The sequence below is a fragment of the Calidris pugnax genome, unplaced genomic scaffold (assembly GCF_001431845.1).
Source record: "Calidris pugnax isolate Ruff unplaced genomic scaffold, ASM143184v1 scaffold352, whole genome shotgun sequence".
In the NCBI taxonomy this organism is placed as follows: Eukaryota; Metazoa; Chordata; class Aves; order Charadriiformes; family Scolopacidae; genus Calidris; species Calidris pugnax.
In genome coordinates this window covers 36,129-48,628 of record NW_015091110.1, presented here as the reverse complement: position 1 = coordinate 48,628, position 12,500 = coordinate 36,129, and the positions used below count along the sequence as shown (strand labels likewise).

The following is a 12,500-nucleotide window of genomic DNA, read 5'->3' as shown; positions in this document are numbered from 1 at the left end:
AACTCCACATCCTCTTCTACATCCCTAGCAAAAGCCTGTCCTTCGCTGACACACTGCCTCCCAACAAGAAACAGCCCGGCCACGCACATCCTGACATGATGCAATGTCTTCCTCTGATCTTTCCAGGCCAAGGACTTGCTTTAATTTCTGCAGTTAATATTTGAGTTAAATGGCTCATGACTAAGTGATGGAACTAATAACCTGCAGGGAGCAGGTAGTCTTTCTTTTACACTTCTGCTCTCGGTAGCAACGGGTCAGCACCCAGCTGCTAGGGATGAAGGCAGACAGTTGTTTGCTTTTAGGGTGTTGGCAAGACTTCTCCACAGCAATTATCAGAGATAAGCAGTTTGCAGGTAAGTGCTGCATTATAAAAACCAGAATCTACAAGGGACAAGTTATTAATGTAACTGGAAAGTCTTGTTTTCTCTTGTCACACTCCTCTGACAGAGCAGATGACAGCAGACCAACATTTCCATGGGTCCAGGCATTCAATTGGATTGCCCAAGGCAGTCTCAGCACTTGACCACCATCCTCCATTTTTTGCTTTTAGCTATCAATCCTGAATTCTGCAGCTGCTTTTAGCAGGTCAGAAGGAAGGTTTATCACAAAATCCCCTCAGTAACACAACTTAGAGTTTTTCGCCACCACCAGCCGTGCTCATAAAGGCATTTTTTTACCCTGTTGAACAGCAGCCACTTCGGGGGTGCTGGTTGGCTACTTGTTTTAACAAGAGGGAGAAGAAGATAATGGGCACTTCAGCATCCTTGCAGTTTGCAGCAGGTCTTTACCTGCAGAAGCCACACAGAGCTCTGTTTTTTCACTACTATTAAGCCCCACTCTTTTAATGGTCAGTTTTTGAAATGGGGGAGAACGGAGGCTGCCAATGCATCAGCTCTCTCTTTGCACTGCTGTTTTCTAACACAAATTGAGTGAGACTTTCCCTCACAGGTGTCAGGGTCCCAGAGTGAGAGCCAACTGTGGTACCCAATGCAGGACTGAGCACAGACAGTGTATGCTCAGTGGGAGGTGGGGAGAAGCAGAAAAGAATCCTCTCCAGCCCCTAAGAATAATTTTCATTCCATTGTTAGAGAGGGATAAAATATTTATCAGCCTTGGGTACCAATCTAAGCTCTTGGCTTAATAATTAGACCTGATATTACCTCGTGGCTTTGCAACCTGAGGGTGCAGGTACCTGTGGTGGAAACTAGGCTGTCTCTAGCAATAACGCACCCATAAACCATGCCTTTCATTTTCACTGAGCTTAAAACACCTGCAAACAACAGCTCACACATGAAAAATTTTCAAGTAATGAGTGTCATTTGCTGCAGGGTCTAGACAGAAGACAGAAGAGCAGGATTGAGCTCTGTTTGCAGGTTGTAAGGAAGGTTGAATCTACCTGCAATTGCCTGTGTCTGTGGGTAATATCAGACTTTGCTGGCACAAAAGCCAAGACAAACGATGGGAGCCTCAGGAGCCCAAGGTCTCCACCTGCCCATCAGTCAGCCCACGATGGACAGGGAGGTGACCTTCACCAAGAAAGAGGCATCGACATATAGCAGACACCAAGGGCTTTTTTGACATCTTATTGTAGTAACCCTGAGTCCGTAGTGGGGAAGGAAGGGATCGTTCCTACTTATCTGGGGTCCTCAGAGGAGTTTAGGCACCCACCAGCACCAGCTCCCACCAAAATCAGGGAGAGTTAGGCCGTTAACCCTAAAGCTTCATCCAGGTTCCACTAACATCTATGACTTTAATGATATTACTTTAATGGGGTTTGGATCAGGTTGATACAATATGGACAGGGTACTATTTTCTTTCTTTCAGGAACTTACTGCCTCCTGTACACAAAATTAAAATACACAATTAGATTTCCATTAACTTACAGCAAATTCTGCTGAATTGATCTGAACCTCCTTGTATTCCTATATGAGATCATACTTTAAATGCTCAGCCTGAACATAAATACTTAATGTAATAAATACAGTCTGAAATATTTGATCCACTTGGCAGTTTAATTGATCTACTACAGAGACTGACAGGAAAAATTAAATTAGTTCTGTCTTGTCTCTGCCAACATCACATTTCAATTGTAATGATATTTGATCTACAATTTTGGTTACGGACCCTTTTGTGCAGTTCCAAGGTTCGGTTTCAGCGGAGAAGAGGGGGGTGGGAGTGGGGCCCATATAGGTAAATAAGTATTTAAAATACATATTTTGTATTTTAACTCAACATTTTAAAGAATTAAATAGATATGCCTTCTAAAAGGCAAAACCCCAGTTGCCTTCCTCTTGCAGTGTTTGTGCGTATCAGCATTTGATGTGAAGAGCTGAACAGCAACCTGACACGGAGGGAAGAGGGGAAAAATTCCCATTTAAAGTCTTCACCTGTTTTGTTTGCAGCAAAAATATCATGCTTGAATTAAGTATCTGGGTGTGGGTTTTTTTTATAATAGTCACATTGGTTTGATTGAGCTGTAAATCCTCATCAGCCCTGAAGTCACTTTCACAGAGGTTGGAGGGTCAACACAAACCTCAAGTTTGTGGTGTCATTTCCCAGCGAGGGCTGATTCAAAGGGAGCTCCCTCTTGCTCTTCATATATGATGCCAACACTGAGTCTATTAAAGTCTGAGGCACAAGCAGGAGAAACAAAAGTGGTTTTATCCACACTTTTTGAACTCTTAATCAGGAGATCCAAAGAATAAGAGAGGCATGAACTTAAAGACTGAAACAAGAAGGCACCAGATGCTCCCAGCATAATTTAGGGCTGCTGAGGCTGTGCTAGGTGGTTCTTCCTCTAGTGCCTAAGCTGGTTAAATGTGGAAGGCACCCTGTGCTGCCCAGAGGCTGGGAGAGCACTTCAGTGCTGAGATAAGAGTCTAAATGTCATAATTTCACACCTCCTTGGCTCCGTGCCCAACGCAAACAACAAAGAGCTGATGATCTGGCTCCGTTGCTGTAGCAGGAGCCTTTTTGTGTAAATAACTCAACACTGGACAGGAGGATTTCATCCTCCTTTGTTTGTGCTGTTAGTACAGTTCCAAAACGATAACTCAGAAGCCAAACCTTGACTGTTTGGACATGAAAGCTGGCAGCAAAGCCCACAAAAACTGGTCCTTCACTTTGTTTGTGCTGTTAGTACAGTTCCAAAATGATAACTCAGAAGCCAGGACCTTGCCCGTTTGGAGATGAAAGCTGGCAGCAAAGCCCACAAAAGCTGGGAGAACACAACCGGTCCTTCGAATACTGTCAGCTCAGCAAGAGTTTACTGCTCTTCCCTTTCACATCAAACACATGATCTCACCCTAAATCCTGCTGCCGTGTGTCACCCCGAGAGGGGTCAATAGGAACCCCTGCCCAGCTAAGATCCACTAACCTAATCAAGCTTTGACCTGGAGGAACAATCCAGCACCAATTTCCTTCCCATGGCTCTTAGGGCTCCTAATAGCTGCATATTCCCAAATATTTGTGATAAAGACCCAAAAAAAAAAAAAAAATCTACCTGCAATGCAGAGCAGTGCTAGAGTCAGGGACTTGTGGTACAGGAATCAAAGTAATTTGCTCAAGGTCTGTGTGTCTGTAGCAAACTAAAGAAATGTTTTAAATTCTCTAAAGTCACAGGTAAACTAGGAAAGATGCCAAACAGAACCTGCTTGATCTATTTGCTCTGAGAAAAGCATGAGAAAAGTCAGTAAGTGCATAATCAAGATTGACAGACAAAAATAAAGGACCCCAAGAGTTTTGATTCCAGTTCTCTGGTCTCATGGCGAGCAGCGGTGCTTCAATTGAGTAAACACCAGTTCAAGGGTAAGTTAGGTCCTTGAGCACTTCCTTCTCAGCCTTAGCAACGGGAATCGCCTGAAAGAATCAGGCAAAATTCTCCTCATCCTTCCATACCAGAAATTGAAGTGTAATGGATGGGCAGCTCTAGTTGCTGTGGTTTTTTTCCTGGATACTGCAATTAAGCCTCCCTAATACGAAGAGCAGCAACAAACCATAAAAGAGCCTAATCAATGGGGCCCTGGAATATCCACTTTGATGTGCCTAATGCAATCCTGCCTCTCTATCGGTGGTGCGGAGGTGCCGTGAAAAACCAACTGGGCTGTAACTCGCACCGAGCAGAGCTGAGGGTGAATTATGAAAGTAATTCCCCAGCAAGTGTAATTATTTCTCTCCTCGTACGCTGCGCTCATCACGGGGTCTGGGGAAATTTCAGTGGAATGTAACAGCCCCACTCTTGGCCTCAGCCACCAGAACGGTACACGGCTTCCGCTAAAAACCGGAGATTCTTGTTTACACCCATTAATAACATCTTCTACATTAATGAATTGCATTCATGCTGTCATCCATTAAGAAGGTACTTTGAGGTCTCTCTCTGTGCAGAACGCTAGCTTCTCCCGATGACTCTATTGTTATACAGCCCATAAATAAAACAAGTATTTTCCCTTCATATTTGAGGTCTGCAATTAAATCTGCTAAATGGACTGCAGATGCATGGTTTACGGTAAGTGATTCATCTTGGAAGATCATGGAAATGTCGAAGTCACCACAATGAAGTAGCATAGTTGTCAAATTAGGACAATTTCAGAGAGTAACAAACACCAGAAATTTCACCTGTGCGAGCCAACCTGCTTCCTGACTATGGCCAGCAGTGAAGAACGAAAACCCTGCGGTAGGAAACCCTGTATACCACCAAAATTATGATCTGATCCTAATTCTTCAAATGAGGAATTTTCTTTCCTGAAAGATTAGTATGTAGTGAGGTGACACAGTAGTTAACAGACGCTTGCTACCAAGTACAGCCTCTGAAAAGCTAAACTTCAGAGAGGGAGAAGACTCATCTAAGGAAAGGAAAAGGTCTGTTTTACTACTGAATAGATAATACTTGGTAGAAAGAGAGAAAAACTGTCCAGTGGTAATATACTCCTCTCTGGAACAGTCTACGCCCTGAATTACACTTCTGATTGCTATTGTGTAGCCAGCCTGCTTCCTTCACAACATCCTGACGTGGTAAATAACCCTTTTTTTTTCCCTCTGAGGAAAAATAAAGTATCTCAGTTTCAGAGACAACAGGGTGCACGGGGCATCGTGCTGAGGGAGAACAGCTTGTTTCTCAGACACCAGAGCAGACCTCGTCTCGTGCTCCAGCAACATCCCCTATTTACCTAGAAGTGGGGTTCAGCTGAGGCTGCCTGTTGAGGCACACAAAGAACAAGGCAAAGACCACAGGACACTCCACAGTCCTTCCAAAAACAAAGTTGCAGGCATCCCTACCCCATTCTAGACCATCCTGAGGTCTCTTGTCTCTACTAGACCAACCTCATCATCAACTATTGTATCCTCACCCTACAAATTAAACCCAGGAACCATATACCCCAGACTCTTTATGCAGCCTTGGAAATCTGGGTCTGGAGCCAAGCAATCAACATCAGAGAAGGAGAAAGGGAGGTGTTAGTTTCTTTACAGAAGACAGAGAACTCTCAAGTGGCAGAATGAAGATGGTCCCTGAGAGCACAGAATAATTATTAATTAGTTACATCACCATCATCACTTGTTATTCACTGCATTGATTATTGATTTTAATTGTCTCCTTCCAAAGCATCAGTCAAATATTACTCACTGACACCAACAAAGTGTTGGCTTACAAGCCCAACAAAGCACGTCTTGTCTCCTCAAGAGAACAAGAAAACAACTGAGGCTTCCCAACAGTATCTGATGTGTTGAGAGTGCCCATCTCTCTGCAGGCAGCTTTCACAGCCTTCCTGAAGAATGTGACTCCCTTTACTGGCCAGAATTATCCTCCCAATGGTAGGAAAAGCAGGATCACCAATCCACTGGTAGTTAAATGGTGCTGTGATTCTGGAGCAACTATTTTGCCTTCAAAAGCACAAAGAGTTCCTGGCAGTTTCAAAGCATGGATGGCACAAGAGACATCCCAGGAAGACCTCTTGACCGTGTCACTCTTCAATAAAACTGTAAAACCTTACTCCTTGCTGAATTTCTCCTTATCCAAGCAATTCAAAACCCAAACAGCTCAGAATTTGATACTCTGTGCCGAGTTTGATGGGATTTCATGTGGCATAAAGCTCTGTTCTCCCAGAATCACTGTGTCAGAGTCCTGTCGGCATAAGGACACAGACTAATGCCCACCAAAATGTAGGGTTAGTTCTCCTTGGATGGGCCTGAAACGTACAAATTGTCTCCTGGCTCAAAGAGGGAGATGAGAAGGGAGAGTCAAACAACCCGAAGTGAGCAAGACGGAGGTGGTCATATAATGGTTTTGTGAACAGTGTGGCTCTCCCTGCCCTTTCCTTCCTTCCCACAAGCATTATCTCCTCCTCCAGACTGATGTGATCTTGGTTGTGCTCTCAAATACATTGGTTTAGATAAATCATTGTTCACCTGGTGTTCCCATAGCAAAGAAAAACAGAACCTGGGTCAGGCCTCTGATACTTCTGGTCCACTCTGAACCTCTAGAGATCATCCTGTTGGTCATCGCCAATTAACGAGACTGAAGCTCAAAGTCTGCTGTGCACCGCCCCTACTCCAGCCTCAAGCCCAATTGCTCTTGAAGAAACAGAGAAAGAGGAACTTGTGGAGATGAGCCAAGGAAAAAGGAGACAAAAGTCCATGTATAAACACCACAAGAAAGATATTACAACGGTTCTCTGCTTGTAGAAATGAAATTTGCCAGCTTACAGAACAGAAAATTCTTCCCCCTTAACCTCAAAGCCAAAATTTGACATTGCTGAGACCTTGCTGCAGAAGAAAAAGATCTTCCCTCAAAGCAGCAGCTCAGTCTCCCAGTTCCTTACAAGTATAATAATGCGCTGAGAGGCTCAGGCAGCTCCACAGAGCTCCTGGCAGGGGGATATGCAGATACTCAAACCTGGAACAGGATTTCTTGAAATCAAAATATACTCCTGTATCCCAGTCCCCTTGGACGTACCTGGAGATTTCTAGTGCCAGCTGGGAGATAAAAACTGGGTATCTCTGCACTGAACTGTGTAGCTGACAACATCCATCGAGATAACATGCATGGATCTGATAACTCACCGTCGCTATACAAATTATATAAAACCCCAATATTTACATTTTTGGAGCGATTTTTCAGGGACACTGCCTCTCAGTCTGGGAAACCGACTGTCTAATAAGTATCTCTACGAGAGACTCAGGAATGGGATTTTTCCTGCCCTTAAGTTGTAAAACTGCAATCAAGCAAAAAGGAGAAAATATTAATTTCTCAATTTAGTGGCTGAGCTGTAAAATCACAGCAAAGAATAACTGGAATTCTTCCAAATAAATAAAACTTAAAAAAAAAATCCTCATGACAATTTTTTTTTTGCTCATTTCTATTTCGTTTTGCTTGGCATTTGCTTAATGGGGTTATTTTTCCTAAAATTTAGCTTCATTTCAGCATGAAACGGGGGAGAACAATGTACTGATGCATTTGATTTTGAAAATGCTTAGATGTAAATTTTAAGGGAGGGGGAAAGAATCCCTTCTGTCCACAATTATTCATTGAACACAACCCATTTCTGCCAGTTTTCGGGTTCAGGTCACATCAGTATGGCTTTTCTTATTTCAAAATCCCAAATGCCACAGCCATCAAAATAGCTGGAGCTGAGTGGTGTGTCTGGCTTCAGCTTTTTTTGGAAAGACAAGAAGGAAGAAGGGGCAGGACTTAATGCAAAACTCAGCTGTTTTGGGCGTTTCCTTCAGGAATATACCTGGGCTATGCTGGTTTAACTGGAAGTTCTGAGGAAGAGCAGGAGATGTGCCAGAGAACATGGCCAGAGGCATTAAGAGGACATTTGTGGTCGTAGCGGAGGGTCTCGGACTGGGGAAGGCTCCTGGCAGATGCACCCCACGGGGGCACAGAGTAAATGTACACGCCACTTTGTGCTTGGCAGCGCTCTCGGCCTTTACATCCTATAAATCTATACATTGAATTCATCCTGCTTACACCCTCAGTCCCATAAATTGTTAGGCTAGGAGCGGCTAATGGATCGGCTGGCCATTTATTTTTTTTAAAAGAAGCAAACTGCTGCTTTTGGGGAAGAGAAGAAGGGATGGGGGTGCTGGGTGTACCCCTTCCTGGAGCCTGGGTCCCAGGAATCACTTTGGAAACCCCTCCTGTCCCCACGCCCAGGCTTTGTTCAAGTTCTCCGAGGGGACCTGCTGCCCAAGAGGAGAAGGGTCTGGCATCGTGTGGAGATGTGCTGCAAAGGAAACCGCCGGCAAAGAGCGGATGAGGCATCGGTACCGCTGCCAGGTTATGTATAATGCAAAAGGATGTGTATAACTAATTTATTAGTATAAATTTGACTCTTAAAAAAAAAAAACAAAAAAAGCATATGCCAAGAAAACTCTAAAGGAGGAAGCCCTACCTGCCTTGCTCCTTGAGACAAACCCTGACCTCACCCAAAACTAACTCTCTGGGTAAAAAGGAAGGAGCATTGCTGCAAACGATGCTGCAAGTTACAAGAGGGGACTCACTCCTGTACCTACAGTATGGGTCAGGGCAACTGCTGCAGGAACAGAGAGAAGGATCCATCATTTCCCATCATTTCCCATCATTATTTCCCATTATTTTTTTTTCCCACTGCCCCGAGTGGGACCGTGTTTGAAAGAGCCGCTCTTTGAGTTTCTGCCCGAAGTTAAACAAAGTCACTTACCTTTTAGAGAGGCGACATGGGATAAGGCCTGGGCGTAGGTGGCTGTGTTGAGAAGAGTCCCCGGCAGGCAGGAAGGGAAGAAAGATCCTGTGGGCCCCACTGCTCGACTCAGGCTGATGGAGAAGAGAAAACAGCTTCCTTATAAAACCAGAAGGAGCTGATTCCAAAAGCAGCACACAAACACGTTGGCGTCTCAGCCTCCAACTAGATGGGACCAAGCCTGGATAGCATTGAGGGTGGTGAGGCACTGGAACAGGTTGCCCAGAGAAGCTGTGGCTGCCCCATCCCTGGAGGGGTTCAAGGCCAGGCTGGATGGGGCTTTGAGCAACCTGGTCTAGTGGGAGGTGTCCCTGCCCAAGGCAGGGGGGTGGAACTGGATGATCTTGAAGGTCCCTTCCAACCCAAACCATTCTATGATTCTATGAACATTAGCATCCCACAGCCACCAGCATCTCCACCGGGAGCAGTGGGTTGCACAAGAGACAACTCCTCTCCAAATTATTTGGACTTTTGAAGATGACACTCTGCATGTCAAGGCTTGGCAGCAGGCAAATCTGTACGTATTGACTAGTGTCCTGCCTGCTTGCCCCAAGGAGAAGCAGTTGACAACACATACTACTCTTACCTCTGCTGGATCTCCAGGCCCTCTTTTTTATTCCTGGTTTGATCTGCTGGAGAAGGGGAATTTAAATTCCTCGCGGGAGGTGCCACCTCAGCCATGGTTTCCTTGGAGCCCTCTTGGTCAGAAGCGCCCCTCTCTGTCTTCCTCCATTTAGCTCTTCGATTTTGGAACCACACCTGGAGCAGGAGAACAATCTGGGCTCAATTCCGTGTTTAGTCCAACACAAGGGAATTGTTACTCTCGTGAAAGCAGACACTTAGAAGCGTGGCTAAAACTTCCTCTTATTTTGTGTCCCTGTTGTTTTTCTGGTTGAGCCTTAGCATTACATTTGTATATGGAGTATTTCTGTGTCTAGAAAACAGGCCAGGAATGTCTAAAGATATTCAAAAGGCATATTCAAAATAAAACAACCAACTAAAAAAAAGAGGTTTAATGTTACCGTGCCAGTTGGCAAAATATTTAAACGTGTGCCTTGACTTCAGGTACATGTTTAATTCTCACTGATTTCTGTGTTTTACCACATTTGTATAGGGGGGGACTTAAATATAAGTATCTGTAAGTATCTAAGATACCTAAGCATTCTGATGAAACCATATATAAGTCTTTAAAGGAGCTGCTGCTGGAATGGAAGCAGTCAGAGAGGAGAAGGTATGTCCCAGGCCACCTCATCCAGCCCGTTTCCCGCAGAGGACCGATACTTGCTGTTATTTCTGTGATGGATTTGCCCACTCTGCATTTAGAGGCCTCAAAAGGGTGGTAGATGCTAATTTTGGAAGATCGTTCTGCAGTTTAATACACACCAGCTTCCAAAACTAATTTTTTCCCTGTAATGCTATACAAATATTCATGTTCTCGATTTTATCCCCTGACTTTTCGTCCAAACACTTTTTTTTTTTTTTCATTTACCTTGGAGCTGATGCTCTGAAAACGCCTTTTTTTGAGGTGCAAAATGCCAAGCCTCTCTTGAGGTCAGGAAATCCACATTTTAATACATGACTTCAAGTACAGGCGAGATTGTTACTATTATTATTCTCCTCCTACAACTCCATTTTAGTTAGCTGCCTTTTAATTGCATGTATCAGCAAACGTTGAATAATGATTTTATCTATATTCTAAATTTAGAGCAGTTAAATGCAAAGCAAAATGCAGACACTTTCTTGCGTCTTAATTGAATGAAGGTCACAGCTATAACAACATTTAATTGAGCTATTTTTCATTATCATATTTTAATGACTTTGCACTGACAGTTCGCCTGCTTCTGAGGAAAGAGCATGATGAAGTCGTTTATTTCCCTATTTAGTTATTGTTTGACAACATCATCTTCGATTAAGACTCGGCTTTATAGCACATTAATCATATTTGAATGAGCGAGGGGTATAAATGTAAACATCTCTCCCATCCTCTGTGGTTCCCCTGTCCCTGCACAAGGCAGGCTGAGCAAGAGCTTGCATCTATTGTCTGGTTGCATAATGGCCAACAAGAAGGCTAAACCCCAGTCCTCAGCAAGCTCATTGTCACCACCCCTATCTCACCCTTGCACCTTTCAGGAAGAAGTTATGATCTCCCACTTCTGAATGCTCAATAATTGTCCCATTTATCTCAATTTGCAGTTCAGTCTTTAGGCGCCAATAGCCAAAATGGCATTTTTTATTGTTTTTTTTTTTTCTTAAAAAAAAAAAGAAAACCAACCACCAGTACCTACAATGCAGTGGCAAAAAGGAGATTTTCATTTCCAAATAATAATCAGTTTAATTTGCCCGCGTATGACCAATGATTCATGTTCAGATTTAATAATCAGGATCGCATAATCTGATTATAGGAGAAATAATTTGTTTACAATCCCCAATTTACTGCGGTGAATTCCATTATCTCTCTTCAGCCATTGGGTTTTAAGAGATACTAACATGACCCTAGGGAACAAAAGGCAAGCTATTATATTTCCTACAATTAGATCTTTGCATAGTCTTAACCCCGAGCACCTAAATAAAATAATAAAAAAAAAAATAGAAAAACAGCGCGCAGAAAAGCCCCATAAATAAAATTAATACATAATCGTATTCAAAAAATGGGTTGTAACTCTGGGGTGGATGCCTGCAGAGTTAGAGGGATCCATCTCTGACATCTGCAGGACTGCTCTTCTTAGCAGAGCACGTCCACACACAAAGTTAACCCCTGGGGATGGAAAAATAAACACCTGGATCAAAAAAAAAAAAAAAAAAAAAAAAAAAAAAAAAAAAAAAAAAGAGAAAAGAGTGGGGGGGAAAGCGGGGAGAAGGAAGGAAGGGGTGGAGAAAAGTGGGGGAGGAAAGAGAATAATCGTTGCCAATGGTGTTTTTTGGAGCATAGTGAGGGTGTGGGGGTTGCTCTGCTCTTTGGGTCTCTAAATTAAGTGTTTAGGGAGAAAAGTTGAAGAGGTGAGGGAGATTTCTTCCTGGCAGGAGGGCTCCCTGCAGCTGAGAAACCCCACGGCCTGCGAGTGGTCAGCCTGGCTTTGGAGAATCCCGGCTCAGCTCTTTTCTCCCCCCCCCCCACCCCCCTCCAAAAGCAAGGAAATGGATGTGCATTGATGTAATTTAGTACCTTGGAGACGCGGACAAATTAGTGTAGAACATTATCACTAGTTAATTATGAATGACCGATTAATCAACCTAATCTAATATTCCACATTATGTTGATGTTATTAAAGTGCATCATGAAAATGACAGATCGTCTTCATTTGCGTTCTTTGGCCAAATGTGCACTCTGCAGTCCTGATGTCAAAAGAAAAAAAAAAAAAAAAAAAAAAAACAAGAAATGAAGCAAAGCAGCCACACAGCAGATCAAACATCTGGGGAGCAGAGAAGAAGGTACCTGGGGTGGAAGGTGCCAAGGGGAAAAGTGTTGCCTTCAGAGGAATCTGATGGCTCAAGAATTGGAATTTAATTAGGTACAAAATTCAGGGAAATAAGGCAGTGTCCCCAGGTAAATCCCTGCTGGAAACGGCAGTTTCCCCTCCAGAGCACACAGCAGAGGCAGCCACAGGCTGCTCAGGAGATGAGAAAGCTTCAGGCTTCGAGTTGGCGCAGTTAATCCCTAAAAACCACCAAACTCCTCAATCACAGCAGGCTCTTGGCCTCTTTCTGCAAAAAGCACTTGTTAGAGCACCCCGAGACACCACGGCACTCAGACCATAAGCTTCTCCAAGAACACTTTTGTACCTC

The 12,500-nt window shown here is 43.7% G+C and overlaps 1 protein-coding gene across 1 annotated transcript in view; it reads right to left on the bottom strand.

Annotated features, from left to right (window-relative positions):
• The window catches only part of DRGX (dorsal root ganglia homeobox), a 20,383-nt gene that overhangs the window by 3,095 nt on the left and 4,788 nt on the right, over window positions 1-12,500 (bottom strand). The window contains exons 2-3 of the mRNA XM_014958055.1: window positions 9,304-9,476; window positions 8,679-8,791 (exon numbers count right to left, since the gene is read on the bottom strand). Of these exons, the coding sequence (XP_014813541.1) occupies window positions 8,679-8,791; window positions 9,304-9,476 (286 nt within the window). The remainder of the gene's footprint in view (window positions 1-8,678; window positions 8,792-9,303; window positions 9,477-12,500) is intronic.